This window comes from Nilaparvata lugens, chromosome 13 (assembly GCF_014356525.2).
Source record: "Nilaparvata lugens isolate BPH chromosome 13, ASM1435652v1, whole genome shotgun sequence".
Classification (NCBI taxonomy): domain Eukaryota; kingdom Metazoa; phylum Arthropoda; class Insecta; order Hemiptera; family Delphacidae; genus Nilaparvata; species Nilaparvata lugens.
Window position 1 is genome coordinate 20,587,986 of NC_052516.1, and position 21,422 is coordinate 20,609,407.

A 21,422-nucleotide genomic window follows, 5' to 3' on the forward strand; every position below is an offset into this window, starting at 1 on the left:
AAAAAATTTTGAGTGGAATAGATTGAGCATGAGAATCTCTACAATTAATGTTCAGTAACATTTTCACCTAAAATTAAAAATAAACTCGAAAATCGAGAAAATGTGATTATCCAATTGCAAACTATTGGCAACTGTTGATTCTATTAAATGATTCACTATGAAGAGATAGCAGACCTCGTGTGTCTCCAGCGTTATTACCCTGTCACCAGCTGGCTCTAATCTTTGAATAGTAGACTTGAGATGCGCGGGAACACTACCGTAGCGTCAGGTGATCAATTTTCATAACGGCAAGGAAAGTTGTGTGAGTGCGCCACACCAGATTTTTTCAAAAAGATGCATGGCCCCAAAGCTGCAGTTCATAGCCCAGGTTGCTGTGAAATTAACAAGAATCAGGTAGGGTCTGCTTACCAGCTGTGTGAGATTGCTCAGCAGGTAGATTACGCTTGTCAGTTTCTCATAGTATTTTGATGTGGCAATTCAAAATGATTTTAGGATTGGTGACAAATCCAAGGAGGGACACACTCGGAGGGTCAGAGTAGCTTCTGAGTCTTGATTTAAATGGAGCTCAAAATTGAATGTTCATTTTCCATGGATATTCAGTTATTGGTACGGTATTAAGTTTATAAACGTTTAGATGACTACATATCCAGAATTAATTTCTTATTGCTTTCTTGAATACCCTTATACTGTAATAATGAAAATTGAGTACAGTTTATCTCATAAAAACCCAATTATGTAATATTTGGACTTTACAATATTAGGCTTATTTTTTATTTTGTTATGATTCAATAGAAAATATGAAAAACTACCTTATTCAAAAAAAACAATTTCGTCAGATTTTAAATAATTTGAGCTATTTTTAAATTTAATTTTGCAAATTATCTTAGTAATTTTATTTCGAATTAAGTAAGAAAATACCTGTACCGTGATTTTAAATATCCCGCCTAACCACAACTGTGAAATTATTATGAATGATGTATTTTATTTTTATGAAGTACTTTGTCTTTGGACAATCAATTAAATTAAAAAATAATCTGAGACTATATAAAAGTTTTTTAATGACGTTTGAAATACAAATTTGAATGAAAATCACAAGGCAAACGTTGTTTATGCTCTGCCATCTTGAATCTGGATTGAGAGAGACGCTGTGTGGCTGAAATCGAAGAGACAACCGACAAGAGAGTGGTTAGGTTATGTGTGTTTCTTGAATGGATATTCAAGAAATATATTATGGCTGATGAAGATTTAAGTGAAGATCAGTGGCTTTATGGAGATTCAAATCCAGATAAATCTAAAGATGGTGTAGCTGAAACTGATCTTTTCGGCGATAAAACCCTACCCAATTCAGACTTGGCTGTAAGTTCACATTTTGAAATATTTGTTATGTTTACTGAATGGTTATGAACTGGATGTTTCTTTATATTTATTGTAAAAATGTAGACCGGCATTGATATTTCTACTTTATTTTAGTTATGAATGAATTAATATACCATTGTTCTTAGATAATTTCCATATTTTTACTCATCTTTTTGATACAAGTCAACTTATTCCTACCAGCGATGATGATGCTTGATTTACTATGCAGGAGACATTTTTAAAATTATTTGACAATTCTCAGCTTATTTTTAGCTTGAAGGTCTAATCAGTTTCAGACATTAGTGTTTTCTATATTTATTTATTAATTTCCCCACTGTTCGCAGTTATTACAAGGACTACAATTAAAATAAGGTCATTGTTAGCAAATTATCGGCAATTTTTTACTATGCATTAATTTATTCTGAGATCTGACAAAGAATGCTTCTAAAACCTATATTCATGTTGCTTGTATTAGAAGATAGTTTTAGTTAATTCCTAAACCATCAAATCATAACCATCAAACAAGGCAGAGAAACACGTATTCAATAGTACCAAGGATGAACACTACATTTGGGCAAAGAAACTACACATATTTGGGACCAAAAATTTATAATTCAATACCAAGTTACATTAGGGAAGAATTCAATAGACACAGGTTCAAGAAAATTTTATTTTCCTGGTTGGTTGATATTGGAGTGGAAAATTGTGAAAATTTAGTTAGACTGTAAATATTGAAACTATTTATTCTTCATTCCACTTTTTACTGTTTTTCATTTTTCTAAAAATAACCTTTCTTATTATTATCCTTAATAGAACATTAATATTTATTTACTAATTCCATAATTTTGTTTGTTTGTATTATAAATTTTTACTAATTTTATTATAAAAAACTTTAATCCCATATCAGTGAATGAAGTTTGTAAATAGTAATTATTACACGCAATAAGCAACTAATTACTTATACCCCAACACATATAATATATAGTGGGGTGTATATTTATTCATTGAAATTATCATTTATTCATTGTTGAAACACCGCTGATTTATGTAGTTATATTACAATACTATATTATCAATATTCTAATGTTGCATTCAATCTTCATTGTAATTAATAAGTTTTCATAATATGTGAAATTTGCTGCATAATTGGCTGTTGTACTGTAATTTATTGTAGATTCGTGTATGAACCAGAATGTATTGTAACTTACTTGAATAAATAAAATTTGAATTTGAATTTGAATTTGAATTCCTTTTTTCTAATCCTAAATAATTTGAATACATAGACTACAGTCCGATTAGCCTACTAACTCACGGTATTTAAGTTAGAAAATACATATGATGAAACTCTTTTTTTAGATTCTAAATCAAATTTTAATCTTATTTGCAGCCACCTGGAGTTTTAGAACCTCCGGGTATTCTAGAGCCTCCAATTATCAAACCACCCCAAATCACATCTTACACGGAAGAACCTAGCAAACCTGATGAAAATGATATTCTACCTCCAGGTGAGTTAATGAGATTTTTTAATATATGCATTCTAAACGAAATACGGATTAACGGTTTTACAGCCAGTAAATCTTGAAATATTTTTTGTCCTTTCCTTTCTTTTTAGACCTAAACTTTTAAGATAAATTGCGTATTTCTAAAATCTCTAAAAACTTTTAAATAAAATCAGTTGATTTTCAATTAGTTTTGAAAATTTCTATTAGCTACTTTTATAACCTTAGGAAACTAGAACCTCTTCAAGATACTCTCGATATCGGTTTTTCTTGAGATTGTATGCCTTGTTATTTTATCCATCTACTTACATGGCCTATGACAACCAAGCTTGTAATATTATGCTTGATTAATTCCGTAGAACGACCGATTTTTTATAATACATGATAATAATTATTTACTAAATGTAAACTATTAATTATCGTATATTTAGTTTTCAATTTTATTTTTATAATTTTCCTGGTAGCCTGTACCGGTAACTATCTGGATTGTATTAATAAATATATTAGGTTTAAGGGTACTCTCATTTACATAACCACTGTTTTGTATTTATTTTTCTATTCCTAAATACATCTTATATTCTCATAAAATAACAGTACCAGTTATCAATAATAATAACTAGCCGTCAGGCTCTCTTCGCTCGCCATATCCGTTTAGCCAGGAGCCCCCTGGACCCCCGACTGGATCGTCCAAAAATAAGATCAGCGGGCTCGCTTCGCTCGCCTGCATTTTTCATTTGAGAATGCTTCATTCCATCAGAAATTCAAAGTACTGAGAAAACGCAGCAGGAAAGCTGAGGAAAACGCTGATTTTGGGCTTATCTTTGATGAAATATTATCACCTCATAACAAAATTTTTAGACCCTAGCTAAACCTCTGTACCAAATTTAAGCATTTTCTGCCTATTAGGCGGGATGCACACCGGAGAAACGCATTTCGTAAAGCACTCTTTCATGAAACTTGTTTCATGCAATCCGTTTCACTCGCGCATGCATACGAAAGAAACGTTCCCTGCTTAATCTTATCAGTCGATTGCGAGCAACTTTCGTTTCACGTTTCCTGAAACTTTTTTCTCGAAATGAGTTTCTCCGGTGTGCATCCCGTCTTACTTGATGAAATAACTGAGAAAACGGAAAAATACCGCTAATTTTGGGCGTATCATTTGCGTTATTTCAAATTCGTTCTTACACAACATCATTACACCCCAGCTGAGCTTCTGTAGTAAATTTCAACATTTTCTGTTCATTTTTGTTCTCTATAAAGCTGAGAAAGCGCAAAAAACGCTGGAAAAACGCAGATTTTGGGCATATCTTTGGCGTTATTTCAAATTGCTTTCAACACAACATTATTACACCATAGCTAGCTTCTGTACTAAATTTGAATAATTTCTGTTCATTTGTTCTCGATAAATCTGAGAAAAAGCAAAAGAACGCTAATTTTAGGCGTATCTTTGACGTTATTGCAAATTCCTTCTAACACAACATTATTACAACCTTGCTGAGCTTCTGTACTCAAATTTGAACATTTTCTGTTTATTTGTTCTCGATAAAACTGAGAAAACGCTAAAAAACGCTGATTTTGGGCGTATCTTTGGAAATTGTTCCAAATCCGTTCTTAGTGCGCCTGTAAAGGCCAACTGAACATACATACCAAATTTGAACGTTTTTGGTCCGGTAGATTTTTAGTTCTGCGAGTGAGTGAGTCAGTCAGTCAGTGAGTGAGTGAGTGCCATTTCGCTTTTATATATATAGATAATACCGAGTGACTTGGCTGGGTGTGGTCTAGTGTCAGTTTCCAGGTCGTACCTGATCAATTTCAGACTCTTTGGCATGACCTAACGAATGTTTTTAGGCAGGTTGAACCAACGGAGTAACGTGTCCACTCTAAACACGGGAGTGTTCCAAATATCTTGCCCGGGTCGTCGTGACTCTAACAACCCGGACCTTTGAATTATAAAGCCAGTGTCTAATGTACTCGACTGCGCCCACTAGGCTATAGTATTATTTATTAATTTTCAGTTCAATATGATATATTAAACTAAAAATTAATAAATATTCATAATATAAAACAAGAATATTGATGATAAATTATATCATATATCAATAAATATTGATGATCTTTTCAGTATAATCATAGAGAAAAGATAGCATAAGAAGACATCTCATGGTATAGGTTGTTTATGCTCCAAATTTCAAGACGAATAATGTTAACTCAAGCCGATTAATGTCGACTACTGTCTATTTTTACTGTTTTAGCCGGGTGATAGTGTAAGAACTGCACATTATGAGAGACTACCAACATCACATAGCTTTACTAAAAAGAAATACTAGGACTATCGGCGGCTTAAGTTAACATTGAAAATTTGTACTTAAACGTCCTACACAATGGGATCTCTTATTGTGCTATCTTTTATCTATGGTATAATGCAAAGAATTTACCAGGGAAAAAGATTTTTATGAAATAAAATAGTTTATAATATTATATTAGAAAATACATGGGAGAAATTGTACTGCGTAGGATCAATTTTTTACTACTTTGGATAAATTTTTTGTACTCTTCCACCAGGACAAGTTACTGCTATTTTTGTCGATTTTATAATAATTCCTATCTTGTTTACAATAATTGTGTTTTTGATTCGATTTTCAGGTGTGACGGATGAAAATGGAGACAAAGATGGCGATAATGAAGAGGGAGACGAAGACGCAGAGAAGAACAAGGAAGAGGGAGAAATTGGCAACGCCGACGGCGAAGGAGAAGGGGAAGAAGGAGAAAAGGAGAAGACAGGAGAAGGAGAGGATGATGAAGACGAGGACAGCGATGAGGATAATATTAATATTGTGATCGGCGAGATTAAGACGACATCGCAGTACAGCATCAGGAAAGGCGGGTTGCTTACTGCGGCTCCTCCACCGCAGACTAAGGTACCGTTTCAAAAATTTGGGAAATTCTATATTTTTTCAAATTATCTTGAAAATAGGGAGGTTTCATATGCGACTGCCGGCCTCAGTAACTACTTTTTAGCGCTAGTTTTGTAATCAATATCACCATCTCAAACAGGTCTAGTACCTCGAGATACAAATACTCAATTGTCATTTCATTTTTTTATAGTATTTTCCCATTTTGTAAAATTTGTATTGCTTTTATTATGTATTTCTAAAGCTGCGTACAGATATACGCGCCTCCAACCCGCTCCGCGCACGCTCCGCCGTCGCTCCGCAATCGCTCCGCCCCCGCTCTGCACTCGCACCGATCATAAACGTTACAGGAGATGTTAGCTCTTCTCGCGTTCCAATCTTGCTCCCCGGTCGATCATCAATCGCTCTGCTCGAGTGACGTTCGGTTGCGGAACAGAGCGAAAGTCTGTACGCACCTTAAGATGTTGTAATTTTTTATTTCTGCCAATAAAAACATTTCATTTCATATTGAAATAAGATAACACAAGTTATCTTAAGCTAGTCGAGCCAAAATAAATAGTTTATACTTGTAGCAGAGACAAATAAACTAGGTATAAATTAGTATATACACATATTAACAGTATCTTTACTCTATGCTTGTCACATTTGACATTCTGCAAAGTGTTTCATGTTATAATATATTCCATATTCAACGGTTACATTTAGATAATTATGATTAAGCAATAATATAATATGTTCATGTATTCATTTATGCTTTTCTTAATTTTTTTTCTACTTTATGGGACATTAATTTAAATTTGAATAAATACAATCCGGTTTCTAGGACACTTCAAACCTAATGAACCATTAAATCTATATTTAATAATTAAATAGGTTCAAGATTTAATTTATATTAAATAGCTTTAGTGATCCATCAGATTCAATAGAGTGTCGTAGCTTCTAGAAATCGGACAATTACCAGTAATACTCATGTATATTTCTGTTTATGTTTGAGGTATTTTGCTTTGTCGATACTTTGTGTAACATGCTCTATTTATCTGTGCACACTTCAAGCTGCTAGATCAGTTTTATCATCCCTTTCCGTTCAAACAATATAATTTGATTAAGTAAAACAATGTTCCTATTCAATATTCTATTGAATGCATGTTTGTTATTTTGCAGCAAACTGGAAAGTTTTCTATTGAAGAGTTCGAATCGATTGGATCGATTAATGGAGTGCCGGCTCAAGAGTTCAATCTTGAAACACTCGAAGAGAAACCATGGAGAAAGCCTGGTGCAGATATTACAGGTCGGTTATCTTTTCTCCTTCCTTAAGGAGCGTTCAAATTAGTCAAGTCTACTTCAATTCAAGTTTTCATAACCTCAAAAGTATACAATCATGACGTCAAAAATCAATTTATCTCAAATTTTTCTTATAACATTTCATATTCTTCTTGCTTGCATCATACTTTTTTTCTAGTTGCTTTTCAGGGTGCGGCAGTCAATCCAGCATTTTTGAAATAGGTGTAAAAAATAAACGGACGTAGATATCAAAGTTATATTCATAAAATATTTTTCTACATTAAAAAGCATTTAAGAAACATTGAAAATAATCGTTGTTTGAAAATAACATCAGCAAGATGGCGGCCTTCCCGAGTATGTCATTAGCGCAGGCGATTTGCGAAGCTGTTCATAACATCACGAAGCATAGGCTGAGGAATTCTTAGGCTGAGATACTTTATGGTATTGGAGTGACCAGAACCCGCAACAATTACATCAAAAACCTCTCCATTCATCTAAGGTAACAGTTTGGTGCGCAATGTCCTCGTCGGGTATCATAGGCCCTTATTTTTTTGAAAACGAAAGAGAGCGATCTGTTACTGTGAATGCTGAGCGCTATTCAACAATGTTGAGGACATTCTTCATTCCTCAGCTTCGGCAACATGAAGTGAATGAAGAAACATTGTTTCAACAAGATGGAGCAACAAGTCACACAGCCCGCGTGAGCATGAATGTTCTTAACGGAGTTTTTCCAAACCGAGTGATTCCCCGCAATGGCCCGGTTCCGTGGCCGCCCCGTTCACCAGACCTCACTGCATGTGATTTTTTCTTGTGGGGTTACCTAAAAAGTAAAGTATACGAAGAAAGACCTCATACTGTTGGTGAACTGAAGGCAAGAATCCGGCTAGAAATTGAGAGAATTCCTCAGTCTATGCTTCGTGATGTTATGAACAGCTTCGCAAATCACCTGCGCGAATGCCGTACTCGGGAAGGCCGCCATCTTGCTGATGTTATTTTCAAACAGTGATTATTTTCAATGTTTCTTAAATGCTTTTTAATGTAGAAAAATATTTTATGAAAATAATTTTGATATCTACGTCCGTTTATTTTTTACACCTATTTCAAAAATGCGGGATTGACTGCCGCACCCTGTACATTCTACATTGACTGATAACTGTTTTTATCTCATTTATTCATTTGTAGGTTGGATCAAGTTGAATCCAAAAGTCAAACATCTTCTTGAATCAACAAAACTTTGAGCAGGGTCTAAATTGGTATAGTGGGTTCAAGTTTCTGTTCTTGTAAAAACTTGACTTCAAGTTTGCTAAAAATATTCATTTTATACAAAACTTTAATTCAAGTAAACTTTAATATCAAGTAAACTTTACTAATTTAAACGCCTCTATATCAAGTCCTTCATTAAGTATCATAAGAATAAAATTTATAGAACAAGCATTGATTTTTTTAAATTATCCTTAATGATTTATTTAAATGACAAAAATTATGAATAATTGAAACACTCAAATATTGTTTATCACAATTTAAGCTCAAAATGAAAGTAGAATTGACAACATTTAGCAGTGTCTCCATTCATTATGGAGTTTCATAATATTAATAAATTCCTTTCCTGATAATATTAGTGGCAGTAGTAGTATTTTAATTATCAAATTAAGGATCTGACAGTTTCATTTGAATCAAGTTTACTAGAGAATGACATTGGAGCAACAATCGAAACTAGTATTGTTCCAATAGATCAGTGGTTTTTACAGTATCGAGTAGTTTTCATCCAATATACCGGGTGATTCAAAAAGGCATTTAAAACTTTGAATATTCATACAAATCTTATTAAACAAGGTTTAAGCTGGTTTTGGTGTTATTTTAAAGGAAACACTCCAAGTTTGACCAAGCGCTAGCGGCAGTTACGTCAAAGATGGCTGCCTTCACTGGACCCGAGCGTGCTAGCTGTGTGTTTTGGTTCGAAAAACGGCATAGTGTAGCTTTATATGTTGCAAAAAATTTTGATACCACAGATCGATGAGGATGACCGAGAACGAAATGTTTTCTTTATGTAAGATGGCGCACCACCACACTATCTGAATGACGACCGGGTTTTTCTTAATGACCGCTTTCCATATGGTATGGCCGTAATGCGCCAATTGCATTACCCCCTCGTTCCCCAGACTAACACCGCTGGATGTTTTCTTGTGGGGTTTCATAAAAGATATGGTTTATTTACCTCCTTTGCCAGCCACTCTACCTGAACTTAGAGCAAGGATTTGCGCTGCTGTTGAGCAAGTTACACCTGAAATGCTAGTGCGAGTCTGGGAAGAAATCGATTATCGATGGGATGGTAAAAAAACCTGAAGTGTTTTCCTTCAAAACAACACCAAAACCAGCAGCTGTGTACCTTGTTTAATGAGATTTATATAAATTTTCAAAGTTGTAATGTCCTTTATGAATCACCTAGTATGATTAAATACTAATGATCATTAGTATTTTTTTAAACTCGGTCATTCATTCATATAGATGAAGAGTGCACAAGAACAGCTTATGAGGGCAGGCTGGATGACTTACTGGTAGCTACTCCAGATGCAGTGTTATATTTAAATCAACTAAATATATGTTTATAACTTTCAATTTTTTTAATTTGTGTTTTACCTTTTTTTAAACTTGTGACTAAGATGACTTCATTGTTTATATATGTGTGACTTGTGTTAAATAACATAAAGATTTATGTCGTAGGGCCATACGCTAAATAAATAAATAATAATTCATATGGCTTTTATTGGCAGAGAGATCCTCTTGGATGTATTACCCTTGCCGTATTACTCATTTCCTATTTTACACTTGAGTTTATAGATTGGATTCTTCAAGTTTTCTTACTGAAAATTTGCACTTTCACTTCCTGAGTTTCTATTTTATAAAGTTTAAAAATTAAGTAATTCTATTTGTAAACACAAATCTACATTGAAAAAGCAAATAAATATATTTTATTTAGTGTAAGGCAGATACTCAACACATCATATAAAGCTCATGAGTTTTCAATTTCTTTGAGATGTTGTATAGTTTTCGATCAGGAGAACATAAGTTTGTCTGACCGCCATCATTTTCTAGTCCATTTAGCAAATAAATATACCATTGTTATGATAATAAATTTAATTTCGGTATGATTTGATCGCAGATTACTTCAACTATGGTTTTAATGAGGATACGTGGCGAGCTTACTGTGAACGACAGAAGCGGATCAGAGTGCATGAGTCCGGAGCTGGTCTAGGACCTCTAGGCGTTCCTCAGGTAAATTATCATACATTTCATCTAAAAATGTCGAAAATTCATTCATTTATTCACAAAAACACATAATCAAGATCAAGTTAATGATTGGGAGAGAATTAGCAGGATTACCTCAAAACTGGTTCTCTCCCAAATTTCTATTATTTTCAATATAGTCCAAAATTATAGATTTTTGATTGTTTTTGAAGAGATATTGTGGTTATTATTATTAGCGTATGGCTTTGAATGGTGGGGAGACCCAAGGGTAGTTCCACCTCGCCGTATATAGTCCAAAGTTTCCTAATGGGAAACCAAGGCTATAGTGAGCAAAATACTTTAAATTTACACTTTTCACTTCTGAATAAAGTTAATTTTGATGTTAAAAAGTCCAAACATATACAAAACCGAAACAAAACACAAAACCACTAAGCCAAATTTAGAAAATATTACATTTTTTGTTATATTGTCGCATTTCTCCATAATGAAAAAATGAGACACAGATGTTGTCAATACCACTTTAATTTTGTTTTACAAAAGGACCATGGTTTCGAGGCACCATCCTGCCCCACACATGCCTCTTACACCTGCCCCATCCTGCCCCTTACACCTGCCCCATCCTCAGCCAGACTGGTGTCTAGACCATAGCTCAATTATGATATTAATCTATTTTTAATTAAATAAAATATATTTAAAATAGTTTTTATATGCTCTTTTATTTCTCTTAGACTGAATAACTGATTTTCAATGTGAATTAGGCTATTATAGAAATTTCACTTACCAGTCTAGCTGAGGATGGGGCAGGTGTAAGAGGCATGTGTGGGGCAGGATGGTGCCTCGAAACCATGGTCCTTCTGTAAAACAAAATTAAAGAGGTATTGACAACATCTGTGTCTCATTTTTTCATGATACATTTTTGTTTGATTTCATGTATTTTATTTTTAATACACACAATTTTCTAAAAATGTATGCCTATATTAGAAAGTGTCTACTCATCGATTACGAGGATTCAGAATGATTTGGTAGGTTTTCAGTATGTATTAATATTATATTCATATTTGTTATTGAAATATTTCCATCTTTTGGACTAGTGGAAGGCTGAAGCCCTGATTTCTAATTAATTTCTGGCCTGCTGAGCAGAATGAGAATACATTTGATTTTGTAACAGTGTTCATACATTGACAGACTACAAATATATGAGCACTCACATAAAAATTGATGGTATCCTATTTAACTTATGTAGAAAAAAATTCCGATGAAAATTGATGGTATCCTATTTATTGTAGAAAAAATTCCGATAAAAATTGATGGTATCCTATTCATTGTAGAAAAAATTCCGATAAAAATTGATAGTATCCTATTTAACTTATGTAGAAAAAAAATTCATATGAAAATTGATGGTATCCTATTTATTGTAGAAAAAATTCCGATGAAAATTGATGGTATCCTATTTATTGGAGAAAAAAATCTTATAAAAATTGATGGTATCCTATTTAACTGTAGAAAAAAAAATTATGGTATCCTATTTAACTTATGTAGAAAAAAATCCGATGAAAATTGATGGTATCCTATTTATTGTAGAAAAAACTCCGATAAAAATTGATGGTATCCTATTTATTGTAGAAAAAATTCCGATAAAAATTGATAGTATCCTATTTAACTCATGTAGAAAAAATTCAGATGAAAATTGATGGTATCCTATTTATGTAGAAGTCATCTGAATTCAAAATGTACTTGTACCGGACGATACTTGGGAATATTGTGGACAGACGACGTAATTGTTGAGGAGGTTCTCTTCTCAGGCAAATGAACAAATCAGGTGATTGTAATTGTGAAAAATTCCAAAGGCCTATTAATTTGATACACAACGTTTTTCCACAACACGGCACACAGAATTCTTGTGACTGACTGATTTGAATCAATGACTCAACCGACTTATTTTCTATAATTTTAAAGTTAAAAAATAGTATCATAATTCTAGAAAAGAGTGTGCTTCCATGTTTTGGACTACAATGGTTGTCGTTTGCTTGTCGTATTCAGGCAGTGAACTCTTCAGGAGGTTCTAACCGCGCTAACATTCCGTTGTCAACTGTCAACGACAGTTCGAAATACGGGGGCAAACCAGGGGGCGGAGCAATGCCCCCTGGCCCCCCAGGCATACCACGACCTACCAACGAGGGCAACGCTATACAGGTTAGCGCATGCGCATGACCTCTTTCAAGTTTTCTACCAATCACCTCATTCGAGTATCCTGCCAATCACCTCAATCAATTTATTTGTCAAATTGACCTCATTCAAGTTTCCCCTCTCCCTTTGACCTATCCAATCATCAATTGAACTTACCTATCAATAAGTTTAACCTTCGGTTATGGGATCTAAATTTTCGTTTCCTTTCTTCCTCTCAATCTGTTCTTGGTATCCTATTTTCGTTTTCTTCCCTCTTGGGATATGGTTTCCTCATGTATTTAATCCTCAATTCAATCGACACGGGCATATATTCAATAAACATAATCAAATCATGATCAAGTTTTCTTCCTTTTAGTTTTGGTATTCTATTTTCGTTCCCTTCCCAAGGGTATAGGGTATTGTTGTTTCATTCTTTTCTTTACCCCTCGACTCAATGGATACTGGACAACAATAAAAAAATGATATTAAAGAGCAATAAAACCATGATCTATAGTGCATGCATTTGAAAAATATGAACGAAACATTCCTATAGAAAAAACCATGATTAAAATAATCCTGTAGTGCATGTACTACATAACAGCTATCTCTTTATTCTTTATTGATTCATACAATTAGTACCTCTCATAGAATGTCCCAGCCCAGGGAGAATGGCAACCTCGCATAAATGTTCAATCAACTTAGCAGCGAGTGGAAATTTTATGAGATTTTTTGACATGCATTGCATGTCGCAGTTGATAGCTGATTCCAGACCTACGTTTATAAAGGAGGCTGTGACTATTGAAATACAAATTATCACGTTACTTAAAAGAAGAAACTTTTTTATTTCTACCTACCATGAGAATGATCAAAACATTCTTAAGCCGCGTTTACACCAAAGTTATTAACAAAATGTTAATAACTTAATCCTTATAGATTCTATTCGATTGAACATAACTTATCTTACACATGATGAACATATGTGTTTGTCAAGTTCCGTTCAATCTAATAGAATCTATAAGGATTAAGTTATTAACATTTTGTTAATAACTTTGGTGTAAACGCAGCTTTACGGTGCATGCATTCATAGTGCTGTTTTAGTTAGGATAAACTATTATATTGTAATCCAACTAAAACGTTCTCTCGGATTAATTTTTTCTGTATTTTTAGTACTATCGATGTAATTTTTTACTCCCATTTAGGGGAATAATTACTTATGTTGTTGTAGTAACATAAATGCTTTAGAATTTTATGGGAGAGTTTAGTGGGAGATAGGGTCGGCTGCGCCCTAACTTCGCTCTCCAGGTTAAAATAAAGGCAGCCTATCTATCTTCCTGCTAACCTTCGATGTATTCGCCCTACTAAAGCATTCTTCTATCAAATTCTCTATCTCGTCTCTAACGTTCTTTTCTACTTTCTACTTTCGTGGTGGTCTCTTTTGTAACTACTGTATTTTTATTTGTAACTCCTGTATTTTTATTTGTAACTACTCTATTTTTATTTGACTGTTATGCTCTGTTTGGCTTGGTTTCACCAAGCTCGGTCAAGCAATTTGAGCATGGTCAAATCAGGTACTGTTTACGAGCGCACTGGAACATATATTTATACCGATAGTTACTATCTACTGTCTTTTTTCTGTAGGGCTACTTTTAATATAGGGCCACTTGAAAATGGCATTAGTAGCCGAAACATGTCGTGACGAAATAATTCAAAAGGGTAATCAGATTTATATTTTTATTATCTTTTTTTCCAGTGCACACTTTTCAAGCGTTCCCGCCTTCACTGTGTTTAAATGTATTGACCGAGCTTGGTGAAGGATGTTGTGTGCACTGGGTGAGAGCGCTCAGGCGTTTAGAGTTCTGGTGTAATTAAATAGAGAATGCATTTATTCAAATGGTAATTAATATATAATTATTATTTAACGAAAATCCTAAATAAATGCTGTAAATCACCCCGAAGACTTCTGCTACTGCAAACATTGACAACAGGGTTAACAGCTAGATGGAAATTCGATGAGAACTACTATCCAAAAATTAGTCGCCAGCCCGGGAAACGAACCCGGTACCTCCCAATTGTCAGTCAGGAATGCTTACCCTTACACCAAACTAACAATCTCTGGATAGCAGCGCTCATTGTATAAGAAGCCATAGCGGCCAACCAGGTACAGATGGAATTAAATAGAGAATGCATTTATTCAAATGCTAATTAAAATATAGTATATATAATATATACTATATTTTAATTTAATTCCATCTATACCTGGTTGGCCGCTATGGCTAATTAAAATATAGTATATATAATATATACTATATTTTAATTAAATAGACAATGAATTTATTCAAATGCATATATATTATATACTATATTTTAATTAGCATTTGAATAAATGCATTCTCTATTTAATTCCATCTGTACCTGGTTGGCCGCTATGGCTTCGTATACAATGAGCGCTGCTATCCAGAGATTGTTAGTTTGGTGTAAGGGTAAGCATTCCTGACTGGCAATTGGGAGGTACCGGGTTCGATTCCCGGGCTGGCAACTAATTTTTTGGATAGTAGTTCTCATCGAATTTCCATCTAGCTGTTAACCCTGTTGTCAATGTCTGCAGTAGCAGAAGTCTTCGGGGTGATTAACAGCATTTATTTAGGATTTTCGTTAAATAATGTTTAGAGTTCTGCTATGGACAAACTGGCCATACTGAGTTTTTATGAAAGTAGCTTTCCTCAGTTTTCAAGTCAATTGAATTTAATACTGTATTATTCATCTAATCATATACTAAGCTGAGCACTTTATTCAGAGATGTAGAATTTCTGTTAGAAATTCAATTTAAGCGCAACCTTGAACCGAAGATGGTGCCTTGAGCATCGTAACTCTGAGTTTTATAGAAATAAAACATTTCCAGTAGAAAAGACAACATAATATTGTTATTATTTTAGTTATAAAGTATATGTATTATGGTTACAAGGCTATTATAGTGAGGTTCACGTTATAATAGCAGTGTTTGATTAGCAATGCTATTTCTATCCTTGTCTATCATTCAACAAAGCGGATAGCGCTAACTCTTTCTCGCTTTGTTCTGTTGTCAGATCGTCTTTTAACAATTTAGAATTAATAAACAAAATTTTTCATCTTTATTATGTAAATTCATTATGAAATTATCGAAATATAGAATTTCTTGCTTAGTAAAATATAATTATTTTAAACGAGAATGAACATCAATAAACCTGTATCAGCTACCATCTATAGAAGACAGAGGATCGGCAACGTTTTTTTCTATCTTTCTCCACTACCATTATAACGTGGACCTCACTATAGTTGTACTATATCCTATAGTGAAATAATATATCCACGATATAATGGCAATATTTTATTGACATTGGTGTTGCTATCCTTGTCTATCAATCAACAAAGCAAATAGCGCTATCCTTTTCTAGCTCCGCAACGTTACTAGATCGTTTTTAACGATGTATAAATATATATTCAATTTACAAAATATTTTATCTCAATTATGAAAATTCATTATTTTATCATTGAAAAATATACAGTAGAACTCTAATTATCCGAACTCCGACTATCCAAATCACTTTCAGAAAAAAAAATTGTCCAAAAAAGTCGAAGTGCGCTATAATTCTTCCCCCTGCGATGCCAGTGTTTGCGCGTTCGCTCACTTTTGTCCTTCCCTTGTACATAAGTACATTCTACTCATATATTTTAAAACATGTGAAAATATCATGTTTCTTTCATTTAATTCAATAAAAAAATAGTGCAATATCAAAATGTAGCTTTTTTCTCTCCGATTATCCGAATGGATCCCGGTCCCCATTAACTCGGATAATTGGAGTTCTACTGTATTCTCTTGTCGAATAAAATGTAATTGATTATTTTAAACAAGAATGAACAGATAATTATACTACATCAGATGTACCGTTATCAGCTATCCTATATAGAAGGCAGAGAATTGGCAACGCTGTTATCCTATCTTCACTACCATTATATCCTCACTTCAGTGGACCTCACTTTAGTCCTTTAAATTCGTATCACTTTGAAATCACCATATTTATAAAAATGTCATCAATAGCTTTTTAATTTCCACTAGCCTTCATAATGCAGACAATTTAATATAATTCAAACTATAATTTATCATTAATGACGTTCATAATTTATTATTGATGTAATGTATTGTTGATTGTGAACAGGTGATGACAGCTGATAGGCGTGAGTATAGTAGGAAAGGATTCCCAGATATGATGGGCGGTCCTATTCCTATACCACCTCCTGGTTTTGCGCATGCGTGAGTTTATTTATATTTCATTATTCTGTTATTAATCCAATAAAAAATTAAATCTAATCGTCACCTTAAACTAGAGCTCGATTTCACCAGTACGAAAACTAGGTTTGAGCGACAGTTGGTTCTAAACCAACAAAAATCATATTACAAACCCAATTTGAATGATCGTACCAGATCCAACTTAGTTTTAGTTTCTTGTGAAATCGGCTCTCAATTTTCATTAATTGACCGAAGTAAAGCTGAGGTCTTAGTTTCGACTCGATCGGCTTTTGTCTGTTTGTTTGTTTGTACCGCAGTTCCGCAGTTACAGTCGCAGTTATTGTCCGATTTCTATGAAATATGGTATGTTAGTTCTTTGAAACAAGGCGCAGAAACGTATGTGTAACGATTTTTGGTAAGACCTCCGGTTTTTTTGTAGTATTTAAAAAACTGTGAACTAACCTCAAAAGTGACATTTTCGTATCTTTGAAGATACAGCAATTCATGTTCCTACTTTTTCTCTTAATTAATTATTAGAAAAGTTGTAATATATGTTTATATCGTAAATATGGAGACGATATAAAGGTATCTCCTTGATAAGTCCGGTGTCCCTGCAATCAGTGTCTCTAGCACTTTCTATGGAGAAAATAATAGATGACATGTCTAAATCTTCACAATATACTGTACTTACTGTACTGGCCCTTCTCATTAGATTGAAAGTTGTATTCATGAGCGAGGTCTACTGTTCGCCGAACTACTAGTTTAATCTTCAGCTGGCCAAAATAATTTTGACGATTTTTTAACTGCTAAACAGTGAGGTATAATGGCAATGTGTTTGACTTGAGAGTATATTGTAACATACCGCTAGCAATAATAAATAATCCTCTCAAGATTTTGAAGAATATATTTAATTATTTGCTTTAATAATTTTATTCCCTGGTACAGGCCACTACCACCTAAATTTAAATTTAAATCTAGGATAGTGAACAGGCTCAGCCTAGTTGTTCCTTCATGGTCATAATTCAGGGCGGCCACCTACCGGGAAAACCGGGAGAACCTTGAATTCCTCATGATTTTATCCAATTGCTCATGAATTTCATAAATTTCAATTAATTTAGTAAAGAAGTGTACAGAAACAATAAACTAGAATAAAAAAACACTTGATGGCTAGCAATAATAATTGGCAATGTTTTTAGTCATTATATAAAACAATTACATTTTAAAATTAAGTATTTTAATCGCTTTGTTCTGTTGTCAGATCGTCTTTTAACAATTTAGAATTAATAAACAAAATTTTTCATCTTTATTATGTAAATTCATTATGAAATTATCGAAATATAGAATTTCTTGCTTAGTAAAATATAATTATTTTAAACGAGAATGAACATCAATAAACCTGTATCAGCTACCATCTATAGAAGACAGAGGATCGGCAACGTTTTTTTCTATCTTTCTCCACTACCATTATAACGTGGACCTCACTATAGTTGTACTATATCCTATAGTGAAATAATATATCCACGATATAATGGCAATATTTTATTGACATTGGTGTTGCTATCCTTGTCTATCAATCAACAAAGCAAATAGCGCTATCCTTTTCTAGCTCCGCAACGTTACTAGATCGTTTTTAACGATGTATAAATATATATTCAATTTACAAAATATTTTATCTCAATTATGAAAATTCATTATTTTATCATTGAAAAATATACAGTAGAACTCTAATTATCCGAACTCCGACTATCCAAATCACTTTCAGAAAAAAAAATTGTCCAAAAAAGTCGAAGTGCGCTATAATTCTTCCCCCTGCGATGCCAGTGTTTGCGCGTTCGCTCACTTTTGTCCTTCCCTTGTACATAAGTACATTCTACTCATATATTTTAAAACATGTGAAAATATCATGTTTCTTTCATTTAATTCAATAAAAAAATAGTGCAATATCAAAATGTAGCTTTTTTCTCTCCGATTATCCGAATGGATCCCGGTCCCCATTAACTCGGATAATTGGAGTTCTACTGTATTCTCTTGTCGAATAAAATGTAATTGATTATTTTAAACAAGAATGAACAGATAATTATACTACATCAGATGTACCGTTATCAGCTATCCTATATAGAAGGCAGAGAATTGGCAACGCTGTTATCCTATCTTCACTACCATTATATCCTCACTTCAGTGGACCTCACTTTAGTCCTTTAAATTCGTATCACTTTGAAATCACCATATTTATAAAAATGTCATCAATAGCTTTTTAATTTCCACTAGCCTTCATAATGCAGACAATTTAATATAATTCAAACTATAATTTATCATTAATGACGTTCATAATTTATTATTGATGTAATGTATTGTTGATTGTGAACAGGTGATGACAGCTGATAGGCGTGAGTATAGTAGGAAAGGATTCCCAGATATGATGGGCGGTCCTATTCCTATACCACCTCCTGGTTTTGCGCATGCGTGAGTTTATTTATATTTCATTATTCTGTTATTAATCCAATAAAAAATTAAATCTAATCGTCACCTTAAACTAGAGCTCGATTTCACCAGTACGAAAACTAGGTTTGAGCGACAGTTGGTTCTAAACCAACAAAAATCATATTACAAACCCAATTTGAATGATCGTACCAGATCCAACTTAGTTTTAGTTTCTTGTGAAATCGGCTCTCAATTTTCATTAATTGACCGAAGTAAAGCTGAGGTCTTAGTTTCGACTCGATCGGCTTTTGTCTGTTTGTTTGTTTGTACCGCAGTTCCGCAGTTACAGTCGCAGTTATTGTCCGATTTCTATGAAATATGGTATGTTAGTTCTTTGAAACAAGGCGCAGAAACGTATGTGTAACGATTTTGGTAAGACCTCCGGTTTTTTTGTAGTATTTAAAAAACTGTGAACTAACCTCAAAAGTGACATTTTCGTATCTTTGAAGATACAGCAATTCATGTTCCTACTTTTTCTCTTAATTAATTATTAGAAAAGTTGTAATATATGTTTATATCGTAAATATGGAGACGATATAAAGGTATCTCCTTGATAAGTCCGGTGTCCCTGCAATCAGTGTCTCTAGCACTTTCTATGGAGAAAATAATAGATGACATGTCTAAATCTTCACAATATACTGTACTTACTGTACTGGCCCTTCTCATTAGATTGAAAGTTGTATTCATGAGCGAGGTCTACTGTTCGCCGAACTACTAGTTTAATCTTCAGCTGGCCAAAATAATTTTGACGATTTTTTAACTGCTAAACAGTGAGGTATAATGGCAATGTGTTTGACTTGAGAGTATATTGTAACATACCGCTAGCAATAATAAATAATCCTCTCAAGATTTTGAAGAATATATTTAATTATTTGCTTTAATAATTTTATTCCCTGGTACAGGCCACTACCACCTAAATTTAAATTTAAATCTAGGATAGTGAACAGGCTCAGCCTAGTTGTTCCTTCATGGTCATAATTCAGGGCGGCCACCTACCGGGAAAACCGGGAGAACCTTGAATTCCTCATGATTTTATCCAATTGCTCATGAATTTCATAAATTTCAATTAATTTAGTAAAGAAGTGTACAGAAACAATAAACTAGAATAAAAAAACACTTGATGGCTAGCAATAATAATTGGCAATGTTTTTAGTCATTATATAAAACAATTACATTTTAAAATTAAGTATTTTAATGGCTTCATTCTCTTCGGAATGAGACTTTCAGTCAAGGTTTGAAGAGTCACCAACAGCCGGAATCGGCTATGGTTCTGTACATATAAATGGCTTCATTAGTAAAAGTATTAATCAGGATACATAATAAATGTTCAGATGTATTGATAACTTTGACACTGTAATCTATTTTGTGATGAATTTTCTGTTTTTACTTTCCTTGCCCTATTACCATAGGTAAGGAAAGTGTTGTTTTCCAAAAAAATAAAGGTACCCTAATCTCAAGTTTTCTATACGTTTCAAGGTCCCCTGAGTCCAAAAACATGATTTTTGGGTATTGGTGTGTGTATATGTGTGTGTATGTCTGTGAACACCATAACTCCATTCCTAATTAACCGATTGACTTGAAATTTTAAACTTAAGGTCCTTATACCATGAGGATCCGACAAAAAGAAATTCAATAAATTTGAAAAAATCATCGAATTTCACAATTTACACAAAGGAAAAAGTACTCTGAAAACAATTATATATACACATATATAGTAGTCTGTTCGTAGTTTCAAATGTGTTGCCGCCAATCGTCATTATATTATTCCCTTAATTTATTCTCGTTTAAGAATGAGGCTTACAGTTCAATGAGCAAGGAAAGTTGTGTGAGTGTACCACACCAGATTTTTTAACTACTCACTGAGTTTTGAAAATGGACCCTGTCCGAAAGTACTCTACACACATGTGTAGTTAGAAGAACGTACTAATTCCTCACAAAAAAGACTGCAGTGTCAAAAATTATCAATTTATATTTGGAAATTTAAATACGCTATTCGCAATTCGTCATAGAAGATCAAAGTGAAAATTTCCATAATAAATTCTAAAAAGTATCTTGTTCCTCTAATACCGTGGATACTCTACCTGGAAAATTTGAAATTTTACTCTGGAAAACCGGGAATTACTCATGATTTTTTCATTTTAAAATGGGTGGCCATCCTGTAATTATACTATGATTATAGTGTTTTCAACAATAAATGAATAAATAATTGTAATTATA

At 33.4% G+C, this 21,422-nt stretch overlaps 1 protein-coding gene across 1 annotated transcript in view; it reads left to right on the forward strand.

Annotated features, from left to right (window-relative positions):
- Positions 1-1,149: 1,149 nt before the first annotated feature.
- Positions 1,150-21,422, forward strand: part of LOC111057977 (pre-mRNA 3'-end-processing factor FIP1) — a 31,432-nt gene continuing 11,159 nt past the window's right edge. The window contains exons 1-7 of the mRNA XM_039440053.1: positions 1,150-1,356; positions 2,744-2,861; positions 5,499-5,773; positions 6,929-7,055; positions 10,209-10,321; positions 12,335-12,487; positions 16,654-16,748. Of these exons, the coding sequence (XP_039295987.1) occupies positions 1,231-1,356; positions 2,744-2,861; positions 5,499-5,773; positions 6,929-7,055; positions 10,209-10,321; positions 12,335-12,487; positions 16,654-16,748 (1,007 nt within the window). The 5' untranslated portion in view covers positions 1,150-1,230. The remainder of the gene's footprint in view (positions 1,357-2,743; positions 2,862-5,498; positions 5,774-6,928; positions 7,056-10,208; positions 10,322-12,334; positions 12,488-16,653; positions 16,749-21,422) is intronic.